This window comes from Protopterus annectens, chromosome 11.part0, assembly GCF_019279795.1.
Source record: "Protopterus annectens isolate FY-2018-M chromosome 11.part0, PAN1.0, whole genome shotgun sequence".
Taxonomy (NCBI): domain Eukaryota; kingdom Metazoa; phylum Chordata; order Ceratodontiformes; family Protopteridae; genus Protopterus; species Protopterus annectens.
This window is the reverse complement of record NC_056745.1, coordinates 775,404,067-775,422,639: the sequence shown is the minus strand read 5'-3', so window position 1 is coordinate 775,422,639 and position 18,573 is coordinate 775,404,067. Positions and strand designations below refer to the sequence as shown.

The window sequence follows — 18,573 nt, the reverse complement described above, 5'->3', positions numbered from 1 at the left end:
GTAGTACTTCCTTCAGGAATAACTTCACTTGAAGTCTGGCAGCAAGTGGAGGGTCAACAGGCAGACAAGCAGAAATAGAAGCAAGGTGGGCCTTAACCGAAGTATATGCCAACCCTGCTTTTAACAATTCACACAGACAGGACAGCACTAAGGGGACCTGCCCTTGAAATGGGTCCAGCTGCTTTTTAAGACACCAAATAGAGAACCTTTTCCATTTGGACAAACAGGATCTCCTAGTATTGGGTTTCCTGGCCTCCTGCAGGACATTAAGCACGTTCTCAGTGTAAATGTGTCTGAAAGGGATCAAAACTCTATCACCCACAGTGTTAGGCATAGAGATTACAAGTGAGGATGGATTAAGGATCCCTTGTCCTGTGTGAATAGGTCCAGTCTGTGAGGTAACATGTGATTATTGTCTCTGGCTAAATGCAGAAGGAGGGGGATCCATTGCTGTCTTGGCCAAAAGGGAGTCACCATCAAGATTTTTGGTTTCTCCTGCTGAATTTTCAATAGGTCTTTTTGTAAGAATGGGAAGGGGGGAATGCATAAAGAAACATCCCCTTCCATGGGACAGAAAAGGCGTCTATCACCCTCACTAGAGGGCTGGGAGCCCTGGTACAGAACTGTGGAAGTTGTCTGTTCAGAGGGCAGACAAACAGATCTATTTGTAGCGTACCTCATCTGTGGACTATGCCCAGAAACACATCTCTGTGTAGCATCCATTCATGGGACTGTGAAATGGACCTGCTCAAGGTGTCTGCCTGAGTGTTCTGAGCTGAGGGAATGTAGACCACCTGCAGGGTGTCTCCATCTTGGACCGCCAATTCCTATGCCTGGAGTGCAAGTCTGCATAGCAAGTAAGATTTTGCCCCCCCCCCCCCACGTTTGTTCTCATACCACAGAATGGTAGTGTTATCTGCAAACAACTTCAGGGGGCTTTGCTTCAGAATGTGTTGAAGGCCCTCAGTGTAACAATGAAGGCCCTCACCTCCTGATGTTGCTGTGTTCACTCTTAAAGGGGTCTGTCCATGTGCCTTCCACCTTCAAGCTGCCCATAGCAGCTCCCCAACCCAGGTATGAAGCATCTGTGTACATTTCCTGGACTGGAGTGAGGGGTTGTAAGGGAAATCCTGGGTTGACAGAGATTTGATCCATCCACCAAAGCATTTCCTTCTTTAGGATCATAGGAAGAGGATGGTGTGGTCCAAGGGTTGAGAGTGTTGGGTCCATGTGGACCACGGTACCACTGAAGTTTCCGCATGTGGAGTCTTGCCAGTGGCAACATATATATATATATATATATATATATATATATATATATATATATATATATATATATATATATATATATATATATATATATATATATATATATATATAAATATATAATAATAATATAATTATAAATATAATTGAGCAACTTTGTTGTATTACACATTGGGTAGGATTGGGTAGGAGTCTATCAGCATGGCACATCTTGACTTGGCAATATTTGCCCACTCTTCCTTGCAAAAGCGCTCCAAATCTGTCAGATTGCAAGGGCATCTCATGTGCACAGCTCTCTTCAGGTCTCCCCACAGATTTTCTATTGCATTTAGGTCTGAGATCTGGCTGGGACATTCCAAAACCTTTAATTTTCTTCAGGTGGGACTGTGACATGGGCCTGCTCAAGGTTCCTACCTGAGTGTTCTGAGCTGAGGGAATGTAGACCACCTGCAGGGTGTCTCCATCTTGGACCTCTTTTCTCCCTTTAGCATCCCAATTCACTTCCATTTATTCTTTTTATACCTTTTCATATTTTTATATAATCATTTCCCTTTACCATAATCCAAACTGTTGTGTGATCTGTCAATAACACTCCTTGTTTAGCTATTACTAATCTGACAAAAAAAATCTGTTTTCTTTTTTCCCCTCTTTTATATGTACAAGTCTCTAGATTCCATATTTTAACTGTCCATATTTTATAATATTCTTTACTAGTTTAGATGATAAGCCTTATTTTGCTGTCTTAACTTGCAATTAAAGTCTCCTACTACAATCATGTCCATGTTAACTGCTACATATTGTATTATCTTTCTAAACATATTACATATGCATATATTGCAATAATTCTCATAACATGTTCTCTCCATCTTACATCAATAATAGTAATTCTACCTGTTAGGACAATGGTGACATCTAATACTTTAACTGTATTTTTATATAATAAGTATTCCCGAGCATGTCTCTTTCCCAAAATTCTATATCAAAATTTTCCCCACCACATTTGTTTGAATTCTGAGTTTGACAAAAATCTAATAGCTTCTAGTATAATAACATCACTGTCTAGCTTTTTATAACACTCCAAAATTCCTATCCTTTCCAACTTCTTAAAACTATTAACATTTAAGGACAAAACTTTACACGTAACTCTACTTTAAATAATGTGCATTTATTTTCCATTTATTTTTCTAAATCTTCTATATTCTTCTTTTTCCTTTATCTCACTCATTTACGAAATTAATTTCCCTTTTGTTTAACTATGTTCCATGTAACATCATTCTCACTTAAACCTGACTCTTCTTCAGTATTTTCATTGTTTAAATCTTCCTTCACATTATCTTTTTGTATCATTTATTCTCCATCAGTAGTGCTACAATCTTTTTTCCCATTTCTTCTACTTCTAATTTCTTTTCTATAACGTTATCATTTTTACCCTGTTCGTCTGCTTCCTCTGTTATGTCCAACACTACTTCATTTTCTTTTTCTTCATACTCCCCCACCAAATGTCTCACTTTTTTACATTTATAACATTTCGGTTCACAATGTTTTGCATCACATCCTATGCCCCTGCATGAAAAACATCATCTTTTTTCATAATTGTTAATTAAATGATCTGTTTTTCCACACAAAAAACAACACAAAAATCACAACGTTGGCTGTTCCCAATATCTAACCAGCCTCTATCACCTTTGACATTAACAACACTTCGAATATGTAATCCAAAAACTCCAAGGAAAGGGTGCCACAGAACCAAGAACCAGTAAAACCACAACAGGCACCCAAAGAGGCAGAACTTGGAATATGTACAACACTGTAATTTTTCAGTTTGAATATCACATTGCAATCCCACGCACCAGTCTATAAACCTTTACTGACAAAAGATTTGATACATCATTACATAAATATAATAAATGCTTTTCTAAAGTCTGTTTTTCTACTTCAGTTCTGAATTGAATATTAATTTGTTCTTAGTTTCTCTTAAAGAGGATTAAGTATATATAAGTTCCATCATGCCCAGTTTTTCTTTCTTTTTTTTTTTTTTGTTCTACAAATCTTTCCATTATCTGCCCACTCTCAAAAATAATGTCACAATAAAGTCTCTTTATTAATATGGATAAATTCTCTTATCTCATTAGTTTTGATTCCAAGTATCTTAATAACTTCGACTCATACCTTATATATGTCCATTACAGTATCTTCCATCTGTTCGATCCGCACTTTAAACAATCTCTTTTTCTTCAAACTTACTTCTTTCTCTTTCTTACCACGCATCCCTTCTTTGATTGTTTCCGCATAAGATTTTTTCCTCAGCCTTCACATCTTCACTCTGCTGAATTTCTTTATTCTGTACCCTGCCCCTCATCTCTCCCCATGACATGACCTTAACATCTTCCAGCTCAGGTTCATCAACCATACACAATATTACCACACAACCCTCCAGACTGGAGGGTTATAACAACACAACCTTGTGTTGCAACTTCAGATTCAGACAGTTTCTGCTGAAACAACTCTTCTATGTCCATCTCCACTGCATCTGCCACATTAAGTCTGCTTTGAAAAGGTTCAGCTGCCTTCCCCCCATCTCTGGCATGCCAAGTTCTTCTGTCACACTTTCCTTTACTTCTGACTCCTTCGTGGATAAAAAATAACATATCTGCTGCTCGAATAACAGCATCAAAATCACCATCCACCTTTCTATTCTCTCCTCCGACCCCTACTTTTGCTAAGATTAGCTCCCTGCTTCTCTGAGCCACCTTTGTGCCTGGACTGGAAAGAGGAAGCAGAATGCACCACACACACATTAATCCCCTACAGAAATGATAGGGAAGTTCTAAAGTGCTCTTGTCAAATTTCCCCTCAGTCAACACAAATACCACATGAGGTCTTCCTTGAGAAGAGGCACTGCCTTTGTGAGAATAACTCAGTCAACAGAGCATAGAAAATCAATAATTTAATGGATACACTAAATTGTTTAAAAAATGCTGACAATGGCTATGTTCACTGACTGACAAATATCACTGAAGTTGGAAATAAGCACTGCATATACACAGATGGATAATACACAATATAGCATATTGGATGTTCTGAAAATGCAGACTTGTAACAGCCACAGAAACGTGTATATCACTTAAGTATAGATGATATGGGAAAAGTCTGCACAACAGTTAAGAGACTGGAGAAGAGTAGAACAGAAGACCAGAAAACTAATCTTGTAAGAACTGGAAAGATATACTTTAGTTAGACCTTACTCCCAGGCACTACACAAGGTGTCAAGAGTCAAGAATGATATATTACTGAATACAGGACAAAAATAAAGGGATGCTAGAGAAAGCAGTTAGGGGGCTAAGAGGGAAATCAGGATGTATTTAAAAGTAACAGTAAATGGTTGGAAGAGTGCATGAGACAAATGTAAAAAGCTAAAGAATGTGCACATGTACAGTAAGCTTCAGCTTATATGGGATTTAGCTCATAAACTCTTACTATGATAATTTCTGATACCAATGCTGCCTAGGTAACATCACATTTTGTACAGGTTAATGTACAGTTCAAATGGGTATTATATACGCTTTTGAAGATGACTGGGTTGTTGTTTTCTCCTAAACACATGAGAAGTGACTTCATTCATTTGCTAGAAATATACTGGGTGCCTTGACTCCAAGTCTTGGCATTATAGCAGTTGCTGGATATGAATTGTTTTAAGGAAACATAAAACATAAACAAGAAAATCTTATTTCTTTACACTGAAACTACATTCAGTACTAATGTAGCTGGTTAAAAGCAAATGAGCTGTCAAGTTTTTTCACTAAACAACCTCCAAAAGCAGAGAAAGAGAACATAGGAGGTGGCCTGCTATTGTAGTGATCTTCACTCATGCTGCATGAGTCCCAGATTCAGAACTGGTCTCAGGGAGTTTGAAGATAGGCAGTGTGGGGTGGAGGAGGGAGATTTTTTTCCATCCCTGAAAAGTTAGTTCAGCCAAGCAAACACAGAAGGATTCCAGCAGACCCTGGAATAATATCCTATGATCCAAGGCAAAGGCAATGATTGGTGTCAGGGAACATTAGGCAGACAAACAGAAGCACGTGCATAACCATAACACCACTGCATACTGCCACATTAAGGAGGAAAAGGTTGTTCGGTACCCAGACAAACATTCTCCAGTTAAAGCAATCCCTCATCAGCATTTGAGGAAAAGGAGTAGGAAGGAATACAGAAATATTTCAAAAGGACTAATGAAAGCATAGATGGAAAAAAAAATGAACGGTAGAATATGGGGTATACAGTTTTAAATGCTAATGATCTAGCTTCAGAGATATGCATTCCATGTGGTAGACAAAATACCAGAAAATTTACTTTGGAAATAGACCTTAGGGAAGCTATTCCTATGCATTACCGCATCTCTTGTCTGCATGCAATAAGCCTCCTGTTAGGAAAAGGATCATTATACACCAGAAAATAAGACAGAGGAGTCAAAGGCATGTGATCTCTTAAAAATAATTTAAAAAGGCAGTATATGGGTTCTTACTTCTGAACCTTACTGCCTGGTGTTAAAAATTACTCATGTAAGTATTATGCGCCAAACGATGCAACACAACAGACTTACATGCCAACCTGCACTGTCTCTGCCACACAGCTGACTACCCTCCCCTGACTGAGTACAAACTACAAGACAACAATGCTACTGCTCACTTATTTGCTGAAGTAAAAATACTATTCTACAGTCTGGCAACAGCTGCCTGCAGCAAGACCAGCCGTCAGCAAAAAGATAAAAAGTAATTCTTATTTTTAAGCTGAGAGCTTGCCATCATATGCTATGATGCAAAACACTTCAGGCAATGGTTAACTACAGCAGCTAACCTTTCAAGAAAAAAGGGAAAGAATAAATAGAATGCATATGGACAGTTCAGAGTAACTGATTCAATGAGTATATCTTTCTGAAGGCAGGACGAAAGTGGAATATCCAAAGAAAACCCAAGTGGATAAAAAGAGAACATACAAATTTAGATGGCCAGCAACTTGAGGTCAGGAGTGAACCCAGGGCCCATGTTACTTGGTAACTCCAAGTGATCGCCTCAGCATTGCTCTTGAAGTCACTTATAGTTACCTGGAAACATCTCAGAGGGTTACTTAAGTAACTGATCCATGTCAGCCAAACAATCAACATTAGATTAATTGTATGGATGGAAAAGTACCTTCTTCTGGCTTCTATGTGTACTGTGGGCATGTTCATTCCAGGTTCTAGGATCTTGTCAAACTGCATCTGGGCCTTGCGGTAAATCTTACGCCGATCCTTTGGGTCTTGGATTCCATCATCATCCATGACAGGAAAATCATAATGTCCCTTACGCTTGGCTCGGAGACGAATCTTATTACGATGGTGTTCTATCTCTGACTTATGTCTCAGTGCTGTTTGAATCTGAAATGCACAAACATGAAGCAGTAAATTTCACCTTTCAAAAATAAACTATAAAAAATAATCTTACAGTGTCTACTCTGAAGATGCCATTTCTGTGAAAAAGTAAACAATTATTTTAAATATGGAAATGTAATTTTCAATATCAGAATATGGTTAAAAACAATGTTTGTTTCTTTTGGCTTTTCCCGGTTAGGGGTCGCCACAGCGGAACTCCGGTCCGCTAATGATTGGCAGTAGATTTTTACGTGCTGGCTTGCCGGGCCTAACGCACAACCTTCAACGAAGGAACGCCCATTTACGCATATCGCCATACAGAAGACGCTCTAACTGAAAATCAAACAGGCAACATCTAACTGTGAGGCAACAATAAAAATGTTAAATTTACTTTTGATTACTCTTTTTCACTGGGTAAGACTACTGAGACAACAATTCTTTCTTCTGAACTGTGACTTAAGGGTTTGACTATGTCTCCTTGACCATTTTAACCTTGCATCCAAAAAGATGTGCAAGAACAGATGCCATATTATGAGTTAGGTACAGTATATACTTGCAAAACAGTTGCTCAAGTCTGTAATAATATGAACAAATACAACTCTTAGCTGCTCCCACCCTACATTGCCTTATTATTCTCACTAAAAGGTCACTACACCTTTGTAAAAGAACAATGATTGAGGGGTAGTATAAAACAAAAAGTTATGTACTCACCATAACGTTCGATGTATGTAGTCCATCTCGCCTCACATTCTTACCCATGGGTTCGGAGCCGAATATCGGCTCTGACTCGGCCAATTTTTACTTGCTCAAAGTCTCTCATTGGCTGGGCTAAGAGGGTATCCCATGGTGCACTGCTCCATATCCCCAGATCTAGTTTGCTACGAAACAACATATGTATTTCATACACACCTCACATCCATATAAACAATCACTAATGAGAGGGACTCAGCAAGTGACAACCTATACCCAAATCCTATACTCCAAATCCTCCAGGCAGGGGGAAGGTGGGAGGGTAAGTAAGATTGTGAGGCGAGATGGACTACATACATCGAACGTTATGGTGAGTACATAACTTCTTGATGTTATGTAGTCCTATCTCGCCTACATTCTTACCCGTGGGACAGCGTCCCTAGCACCTACATCCTGGGTGGCTCATAGGAAAATACTCTTAAGTACTGTGATACCAAAGGAAAATCTGCTCCTGGAGACCACATCCAATTTGTAATGAGGAATAAAAGTGTGAGGAGAAGCCCAAGTAACTGCAGCGCATATATCATCCATTGACAATCTAGCTTGATAGGCTGTGGATGTGGAAACAGCCCGCGTAGCGTGTGCCTTGACTGGAAAAGGCAAATTTTTATCTCCTGCCTGATGGATGAAAGAGATGCAACTGGCTATCCATCTAGACAGCGTAACCTTGGATACCGGAGAACTCAATCGGTTTTCCGAAAAGGAGACAAAGAGTTGGTCAGACTTCCAGATATCTTTTGTCCGGTGTAGATAGAAGTGTAACTGTCTATGTGCATCCAATTGGTGAAATCTAAATTCTGCCTTGTTAGAGAAGTGAGGAAAGAACACCGGCAGCTCAATGGACTGATTCATGTTAGACATGGAAGCCACTTTAGGAAGGAATGATGGGTTTAGTCTAAGAGAGACCCTATCTTTGTGAAAGATTAAATATGGGGGTTTGATGGAGAGGGCTTGAATTTCCGAGACCCGCCGTGCTGAAGTGATTGCTGTTAAGAATGCTGTTTTCCATGTTAAGAATTTTAATTCACAGGTAGCTGCAGGTTCAAATGGTGGTAGAGTAAGAGCTTGAAGAACAAAATTGAGATCCCAGGGCATGATGGGTTCGGACACTGGGGACGAAGCAACAGGGTACCTTTAAGGAGTGCTTTGCATAGTCTGTGTGCCATAAGACTAGGTTCATTCGCCACGTGGAAATTAGAAATTGCCGCAAGCTGAACTTTGACGGTGGCTGATGTGGACCCTTGATAGAAAAGCATTGATAAGAACTCCAGAACTGAATCTATTGGAACTGTGTAAGGATCGATACCTCTAGTATGAGCCCAGATGGAGAACCTTTTCCATTTGCTAGAGTAAATCTTTCTAGTGGATGGCTTATGGGAGGACGATAATATATGGACCACTTCTGGTGAAAAATTATGACATCTGACTAGCGATGGAAGTGGAGTAGCCAGGCTGTCAACTGGAGTGTCCTCAGAGAAGGGTGGAACTGTCCCGGCATGTGTGTCAGTAAATCTGGTGGAGAGTCCAGAATCCAAGGAGTGTCCACAACGTATGGTTGAAGAAATGGGAACCATACTTGACGAGGCCAGTGTGGGGCAATCAGAATCATTCTGCTTCCCAAGGATTGCGCTTTCTGAATCACCCTTGAGAAAAGGGGAAATGGAGGAAAAGCATAAAGCAGACCGGGGGGCCAATCGTGAACCAGAGCATCCCTGGGTGATTCCCCCCGTGGGGGGATCAGCGTGAAGTAGTTGCTGCATTTTGCATTGAGAGGGCTGACAAAACGGTCGCAGCAAGGCTGACCCCATCTGCTGAATATTCGCTCTGTAACCATGCGATTCAGGGACCACTCATAAGGCATAAGTATTGCTCTGCTTAGCCTGTCCGCTATTATATTGGACTTCCCCGGAATGTGCATTGCCACCAGAAACCGTTGGGAAGCTATTGCCCAATTCCACACTCGCATAGCCTTTCTGCATAGGGGGTAAGACCGTGTTCCCCCTTGCTTGCTGAGATACCACACTACTGACATGTTGTCTGAGTGTATCGCAATAGTCCCTAGAGGAAGAACTTCCTGAAGTGCCTGCAATGCAAGACGCACTGCCCTCATCTCCAGGACGTTTATATGCGAATGTATCTCGTGTTCTTGCCACGTGCCTTGGACTTTCTTGCTGAGATAATGCCCCCCCCACCCCATCTGGGAGGCGTCCATGGTCATTGTGGCATCAGGGACGGGGGACCGAAGGGCTTTCCCCCATTCAAATTGTTGGTGCACAGACACCAACGGAGGTCCTGTTTTCACCTGTCTGTGATTAAGATGGGATGAGATAGTGGGAGTCTTTGGAGAAACTATTGGACAAAGAGGAGCCATTGAAGAAGTCTCATGTGTAATCTCGCTAGAGGGACTAACATGATAGTCGCTGCCATGGTCCCTAGGTGTTGTAGAACCAGTCTTGCCTTCGCATGTCTCAGGGGCATCAGTATATGAATTTGTCATTGCAATATTGTGATCCTTTCTTGTGGTAAGAATGCTCGCATTTGAGTGGTGTCCAACTCTGCTCCTGTAAAGTTGACACGCTTTGAGGGCAACAAGGCAGATTTTTCCCAGTTTATCGTTATGCCCAGTTGGTGACATAGACTGATGGTAGCGTCCCTGGTCTGAACTAGTTGATGCCTGGTGGGAGCGGTAAAGAGCTAGTAGTCCAGGTACGGAAACACCTGGAATCCGTGACGTCTCAAGTGAGCTGTCACTACTGCCATACATTTGGTGAACACCCTGGGGGCTGTGGTGAGACCAAAGGGCAGGGCTCGAAACTGGAAGTGGCTGGCTCCCAGCCAGAAGCATAGGTGACTCCTGGATGCTTTGTATATTTTGACATGGTAATAAGCATCCCTGAGATCGATGGAGCACATCCATACTTCCTCTCCCAACAATGGGAGAATCGACTGTAGAGTGACCATATGGAACTTGGACTTGTGTACATAATTGTTGAGCTGACTGAGATCTAGTATGGGTCTTAGGTCCCCTGTTCTTTTCGGCACCAAAAAGAATCTTGAGTAAGTCCCTAATCTGATTTGGTCTGAGGGGACTGGTTAGATGGCTCCTTTTTCTAGCAGCTGAGAGACCTCTGAGGCTGCTTGATCCCTTTGACTGAGTGGAACGTCTGGGATTTTTCTTATTGGCAAGGGTACTGAAGAGAATGGGATGAGGTAACCACCGGAAACTATCCTTAGTACCCATCGGTCCTGGGTGATGCTCTCCCAGGCTTCCGGGTATAAGGAAATTCGACCCCCGACTGGCTCCGGATAAGCACAGTCGGGCAAACCCTCAGGAATGAGAGTATGCAGAGCCATGGAAGGAGTTGCGGTCTCCTGAATTGTGGGGGCCCCCTCTGCCTCTGGGGTGATGTCTCCCTGAGTAACCCCCCCCTCCCCTGCCTCTGGAGGGGGGTTCACCTTGTGCAGCAGGAAAAAACCTCTGTGATTTCTTGAACCACACCCCCCCCCCCGCTGGGCCTTGGGATAAGGCCTAGAAGGAAGGGAAAAATTGACCCCTACAGCAGACAGGGTCTTTCCCTCTTGCTCGCACCTGGTGAGGGTGCCTTTCATTTTGGTCCCAAACAAGGAGGAACCATCAAATGGGGCATCAGTGAAGGAAGACTTGAAGGCCTCCGCGAAGTGACACAGGCGCAGCCAGGCTTGCCTTCTAAGGGCGACCCCTGAGCTCGCCGCCCTACTCGCTCCCTCGGCCACATACGAGATGAGCCGCATGGACGAGTTAGCGATGGAGTTGAGGGTAGAAACCTGTGCATTAACCATCTGAGCCACCACCTCAGGTATGTTACCCGCAACAGTATCTCCCAGTTCTTTGAGGAGATCTCTCTGGAGCCGAGTGAAGTGAGATAAATAATTCAGCGACCGTAAAGTAAAGGTTGCTGAAGATAGGGTACGCTTCCCGTACTGGTCCATGGTCCTAGACTCCTTGTTAGGAGGATGGACCGATGAGGAAGACTCTGCAACTTCCTTCTGTGTGGCAGCCGCCACCACCATGGCATCTACCGGGACTCCTTTTGATAGAAACACTTTTCCCTGGGGTGCGGGCAGGAATTTGTTGGGACACCTGGGTACGGGCTCCACAGAATCAGGGTTTTCCCACACTCTTCGACAAATGAGGTCAAGAAGTTCGTCGAAGGGTGGAGACACCCAGGAGGCGGAAGGATGATCGCCAAAAGCCTTAAGGAATACTGACACCTCCTCGGAAGGAGTTTTGGAAGGCCAGCCTCTTCTTTGTTTCAGTATCTCCAGGATATCGGAGAAGGAAACATCATCACAGGAAGACTTGGGGGACCCTTCCGATTCCTTGAGGTCAGTATCGGAGGTGAGAGACTCATCCTGGGAGTCTATGTGCTTCCTCTTGCACAATTTCTTTCTAGGAGGCTCCTCAGGCATGGACTCTGGGAGACCCTCAGAAAGTTGGGGACCACTCCTGGGGGTATCCTTAGGGCCTGGTGCTCTACTGTCCAAGGATTAGTGAGTGTTAGTGGCTCTCACCGGGGTGGTGGGGGACGGAATGACCGACCCGGGTGATGTAGCTGACAATCTTGCCAGCGCACTCCATATGGCCTCGAAGGCAGGTCCTCCCAGGTCTGAGGACCGACTGGCCTCCGAGGCCACGACCGGGACCGGGGTCCCCCAAGCTGATGCACTGAGTGGGAGGCTTGGAACCGACAGTTGTCTAGAAGTATCCCCCTCAGGCCCGACCAAAGAGACCCGAGTCTCGAACCCTGTGGATGGAACCGAGATAATCGGAGCCGATGTTGGCACCGATAGACCCAAAGGGGGTATCGGAGCCGGTGCAGGAACATCACTCAGAGCAGAGCATACCAGCTGCAATGACAAGGAAGTGCTCGGAGGTGGAATCATCGAAACGGTCATAGAAACTGGCTCCAGATCCGAGTGGGTCGGAGCCGAGAACAATTTGGCCAACACCGGCGACTGCAGGAGCCTCTGCACTACCCTATCAACATCCAAATCAGAAAGCCTGGAGGATTTGGAGGAGAGCGATGGAGATTAGGATCTCTTGTCCGGTGAACCATGCCTGACACTGGGCGACCGGCTCCGAATGGGCTCAAGAATAATTGGAGCCGACGCCGATTCGGTTAACACTGATACCTCCTGCTGCCCCAAGGACAGTGGAGCCGAGGAGGTAGAGTCCAAAACAGTAATCTTCTCCGGAGGCTCCAAAGTGGCAGATGGAGCCAGAGACCTTTTCTTAGACTTGGAAGCTTTAGACTTAGACTGGGTACTAGAAGCCGAATCTATAGCTTCCTCAAATGACCGTTTCAAGAGTCCCTTTAATATTAATTTGTTTTTTCTCTCCTGGAGCACCCTAGGACTGAACACGTGGCAAAAGCTACACGACTCCTGTAAATGGATCCTTTATTCTGTGGTTTTTGATAGAAAGTTTGCAAAGTGATAGTTTGGTTTAGAGCCCACACTTGATACCACCTTTGGCATAAATGTAGGGTTAGTTCTTAACACACCCCTGTCCTGGTGGAAAATGAGGGAGGTTCCACCACTGCAATTAGTGCCTGTAATTCTGAAACTCTTCGTGCTTTGTTTTTGCCAGTAGCAGAGCAGTTTTTTCAAGAGATATAGTTAATTCTTCAAGTGTGTTAGCTGGCTCAAAGGGAGGTAAAGTTTTTTTTTAAAAAACAAAGGAGTCCCAGTTGGAGTAGGTGCTCTGGGAGGGGCGGTGTTTAGCCCCTTCCTCCTGAGGTACTAAAAGGATTGGCTGTGAGCCTGGTTCCAGGCACATAATCTCTTCCATTTATCCGAATAGGCTTTCCTGGTACTAGGCCTTCTGGCCTCCAGAATGACATCCATAACAGCTTTGGAGAGAGGCATTGCTTGCTTGACTAAGGAATTTTCCATGCAGCTAGGTTTAAGGTCTTTAGCTGGCTGTGAAGTATCTGATTGTTGTGCTGAGTCAGCAAATGTGGGATATGAGGCAAAATCCAGGGTGGTTCTTGTGCTAAGTTCTTTAAGATTGGGCACCAGTGCTGGTGTGGCCAGTCTGGTGCAATCAGGATCATCTTTGGCTCTTCTTGCCTGGCTTTTATAAGTACCTTTGGAAGGAGAGGTAGAGGTGGGAAGGCATATTCTTGTAGGTTTTTCCAGCTGAATGAGAAGGCATCCACTTTCCATGCTTGTGGATGGTAACTCCTTGTGCAGAATTTCTGTAGCTGGCATTTCATTGGTGATGCAAACCGATCTATGTCCGGGCTCCACCATTTCTGTGTTATCATTCTGAATATTTGTGGATTCAATTCCCATTCGTGGGGATCCATGATGTTTCTGCTTAAGTCATCTGCCAGTGTGTTTTTCTCTCCTGGCAGGAATTGTGCTTGCAGATGAACTTGGTAGTCTAGAGCTGTGTTCCACAAGGTCATGGCTTGTCTGCAGAGGGGGTAGGAGTGTGTGGCCCCTTGCTTGTTTATGTACCACATAACTGTGGTGTTGTCTGTCTTTAGTAATAGTTGTCCTGGATGCAGTAGGTCCTTGAAAGCTATAAGGGCATTTTGTGCAGCTAGCATCTCTTTTTGATTGATGTGAAGATGCCTTTGTTCTGCAGGCCACTCACCCTGAATACATTTTCCTGCCATGTGTGCTCCCCAGGCGTAATCCGATGCATCTGTTGTCAGTGTTTGCCTGGCTGTGGTTTGAGTGAAAGGCTGTCCCTTGTTGAGATGACAAGCTTGAGCCCACTATCGAAACTCCTGTTGAAGCCAAGGAATTAGTGGTATAACTGTTTCCAAATTTTGACAGTGTTGAGACCATACACTCTTTAGGTACCACTGTAGTTTCCTCATGTGCAGTCTGGTATATGGAATTAGTAGTATGCAAGATGCCATGTAACCCAAGGCCTGCAGAATTTTTCTTGCAGGGAGTTGGGTCTTTGTTGCCATCAATTGAAAGTATTGAGTCAGTTGACCTTGCTTGTCTGGCATGAGATAAGCCATCTGGGCCGTTGTGTTCAAGCTGGCAGCCAGGAATATTATCTCTTGTGAGGGCACTAGTTTTGATTTCTTTTCATTTACTGTGTACCCCAGGCAAGTTAATAACTTTTTTTACTAACGCCAGATGCTTTAGAAGAATGTCCTTGCTCTCTGCTTGAATCAGACAGTCGTCCAGGTACGGATAAATTTGAATTCCTTTCTGTCTGCAAAATGCAATTTCTGGTGCAAGGCACTTTGTGAAGACCCTGGGTGCAGTAGATAAGCCAAAGGGCAGTGCCAAGAATTGATAGTGCATTGAACCAGCTACGAATCTGAGGTATCTTCTGCAATTTTGTCTGATAGGGACATGCAGGTATGCCTCCTTGAGGTCCAAGGTCACGAGCCAAGCTTTCTTGCCCAGCATGGGAAGAAGCTGCTGAAGTGTCAACATTTTGAATTTCGGAAAATCCAGGTAAGTGTTTAGAGAAGAAAGATCCAGAATGGGCCTCCAGGCTTTGTCCTTTCTGGGAACCAGAAAGAGTCTTGAGTAAAATCCTTGTCCTTGCTCCTGTAGTGGTACCTTTTGAATAGCTCTCATGTCCATGAGTGCTGTAATTTGTTTTTGAGCCTCTGCCCATTGATTTGGTGGCAGATTTGGCATTCCTTTTAACCTTGGCCGAGTGTGAAAGTGGAACCTGTAACCTTGAGATACAATGTTGAGAACCCATTTGTCTTTGGTGATCCAATGCCAATTGTGATAGAAAAGTGCCAGTTTTCCTCCTATGGGGGCTGCCAAGAGAGAGCTGTTTGACAGCTGTAGCGGGAAGTCATTGAGGCTGCTTTTTATATGGTTGGGGCCTGTCTTCCCTTCTTTCTGGCCTGGTGCACCCCATTGTCGAGGCCTGTAAGGACCTTGTGTTTGGCCTCTACCTCTTAGACGTCTGTATCTGCCCCTTTGAGGTCTGTCTGTAACTGGAAAGGACCAATTCTTTGTTGGCCAATTTCTGCTAAATTGAGGAGGCTGAACCTGTAAGAAATCCTTCACCATTTGCATAGATTTTGCCTTATCCTCCATCTTCTTTAATACATCTTCTGCCTTAACTCCAAACAACACATCCCGCTGCAAAGGTGCATCCAATAATTTTGCTTTAACATGATCTGATAACGTATGTTCTTTTAACCAAGCATGTCTTCTAATGACAGAGCCTGTATCTGCTGCTCTACAGGAGGCCTCTAAAGAATCAAAACTACATTGCAAAGTATGTTTGCCCACTTGTTCAGCTGCATGCAGTAAATCCTGCATTTCTTTAAAATTAGGAGGATCTGAATCTGGAAGCATTTTTTGTTTCAACTGAGACATCAAAAATTGCTGATATTTTAGCATGTGAAACTGGCAATTTAAGGCTCTCATTGCTAAAGTTGCAGACGCATATACTTTCTTTCCCCATCTGTCTAATGCTCTGGAATCTCTGTCAGAGGGAACTGGGTTTTTTGCTGATGAGGCCTTAATCCCTTTGGGTCCCTGAGAAATAGTTTCAGGGTCAGCAACAGGGCTTTTATACAGAAATTTGTGTGAGTCAGGGACTCTGTAATATCTATCAGGTTTAACTGGGGCTGGAGGTAAGGACTCAGGATTTAAGCTGGATTCAGTATACACATCATCCACAATATCTAAAACTGGCGGAACAGCAAGGGGTCTGTGTTGAGAATAAAAGGAAGTCTCTGAGCCCTTTTCTTGGATTCTGAGTAATCCTGGCCTTCCCAATGGAAATCCTCCCTCATGGTATGTCAGGTTTCCCCAAAGGAGTAGTCCTCAGGCGGAGAGGCTGATTGAATTGATTCCTCAGTATCAGAATCTAGGTCTGAGGATGAATCTGAAGAAATGGACACCTGGTCAGATGATTCATAGTCTGCATCCTGCCTGGGCCTTTTATCATGTGGGGGATGGGACCCCCTGATCAAGGTGATTAGCTCTTCGGCCATTTTGAGCATTTGTTTCTTAGGCATGGAGGCCTGTCCTGGAGAATGCTGTATTTGTTTCATTGTTTTTAAGGGAGGCTTAGACTTAGCAGAGGGTTTAATGCTTAACTGAGTAGGTCTGAAAACATCTTCTGAAGCTGTGGATTGCTTAGCTACTTCGGTTCCCTCTGAAGGGTTAGTTTTGGTAGGCTGAAAAACTTGCGCATCCGAAGGCCCAGCCAGCTCCACGTGGAAGTCGGAGGTGGCCTGTGGTTCTGTAGAAGCGGTCATCAGAGGCTGCGAAGGCACCTCGCTGAAGACCGGAGAACCGGCGACTAGCCTAGAAGAGACCTCGTCATCCGTTTTGGGCCTCGGATGCCTGTCCTTGTCTTTGCGCTTTTTACGTATTCCGGTCGTCGGAAGTTCCAATGGCATGGTGTAATTGAATTTTCTGCCAAAATAATGTTGTGCAAAATCAAACCGACGTTTAATGGTGTGCTTGTTAAACCTGGCACAAAACCGACAACCAGTGATATCGTGGTCTGGGCCTAGGCATGGGACAGAATAGGAATGGAAATCCTTATGAGGTATTTGCTTCCCACAAGAAATACAGTTATTAACTTTTACTGACATCGGTCTGAGGTAAGAAAAAGTTTCCCCAACGGGGTACTTAGTTTTGTAGAAGACTTTGGTTCTGGATTCGGAACGAAAATCACAGGAGTCGGCCGACCGGCACTTGCGAATTGCTTTTGCTTCGGGCACCGTGCAGCAAGAAAGACTGAAGAAAATGGCGTTGGCTGCATCTTATATACCTCTGTCGCACTGACGTCAGGGAGGAGGCGGCACCAACCGATGCCAGACCAAGACTTTGGAACTCAGGCTGACTGGGGAACCGCCTGATGGCAGGATAGCCCAAGTGTAATGACTGCAACAGTGTAACATGATGAACATCTGGGAGCCATTATTGAATCCCCAAATGATGTGGATACTCTACAAAAGGCCTTACAAAAACAGATGCTTGGTGCCAGAGCCATGGGCTCAAGCTCAATGCCAAGAAATGTACAGTTATCCCTTTTGGGAAAAAAGATGTATCCATGAATTACCATATAGGTGGCAGTACACTAAACACTGAAAGTGTTATAAGAGACTTAGGGACACAGGTGTACAGTGGTCTCACCTTCGATAACCACATTGCCACAACAGTCAGGAAATCCTTCTGTGTGCCACACCTCATCACTAAGGGCTTCTCATCCAGAAAAAAGGAGGTCATTGTCCCACTGTACTCATCGCTCATTAGACCCGTTATAGAATACAATGCCCTGTTTGGTATGTACCTCTCAAGACATCTGCAACAACTGGAAAGGCCACAGAAATACCTCACTAAAGGAATCTCAGGCCTAAAGCAGATGCCCTATGCTAACCGCCTTAAAAAACTCCAGCTATACTCTGTCGCATATCGTCTACTCAGAGGCGATCTCTGCTTAACATACAAGGCCATGTCAAACCCAGAGCTGTTGAGACATGCTACACTTAAAGAAATCCCAATCCCTCAGAGCCACACGCACCAGGGATATAAACCTTGTCATCACAATAAACAAAACATGCTGGAAGGATAGGTTCCTGACCCAGAGACTCCCCAGACACTGGAATAGATTGCCCATACATGTCAAGCAGAGTGCCTCTTTGGCCCTCTTCAAAAGGAACCTTGACGATTGGATGGGAGAAAGGAAATTCACCCCGGGGATCACGTCATCCACCCTGCTAGACAGGGGTCCAGGGAAGAAATAGCCAGGGAATTGTCATGGCCAGGCTTGTACAGGCCCTAGGGCTGATAGCCTAGTACCAACCTATGAACTATCTATTGTTCAGAATTCCAGATAATTTATTATCTGTCAAGAGAATATTCCAATGCCATTGGACACCATTAGTTAGAACAGCAGTGTTCCTACCATAAGTAGTTACAAAGCGAACAACTGTCTCTTGTTCCTGAGGCTTAATCTTATATTCAAGGAGGGAATCCCTATGTATAGAATCCACAGTGTTCTTAGCATATAGTATATGACCCAACTTATAACCCCTATTCAGAAATTGGGAGGTGAGTTCATCCCTGTACATATCATATGAAGCTTCATTAGAACAAATATGTTTCACTCTCAAATATTGAGACTTTGGAATATTCCTACATATGTGAGG

General features: G+C 43.8%; 1 protein-coding gene across 5 annotated transcripts in view; it reads right to left on the bottom strand.

The window, feature by feature from the left end:
• KIAA1549 (KIAA1549 ortholog) overlaps positions 1-18,573 on the bottom strand; it is a 2,575,340-nt gene that overhangs the window by 528,260 nt on the left and 2,028,507 nt on the right. For all 5 annotated transcript variants that reach the window (XM_044088205.1, XM_044088206.1, XM_044088207.1 and 2 more), the window contains one exon: positions 6,456-6,679. In XM_044088205.1, coding sequence (XP_043944140.1) covers positions 6,456-6,679 — 224 coding nt within the window. The remainder of the gene's footprint in view (positions 1-6,455; positions 6,680-18,573) is intronic.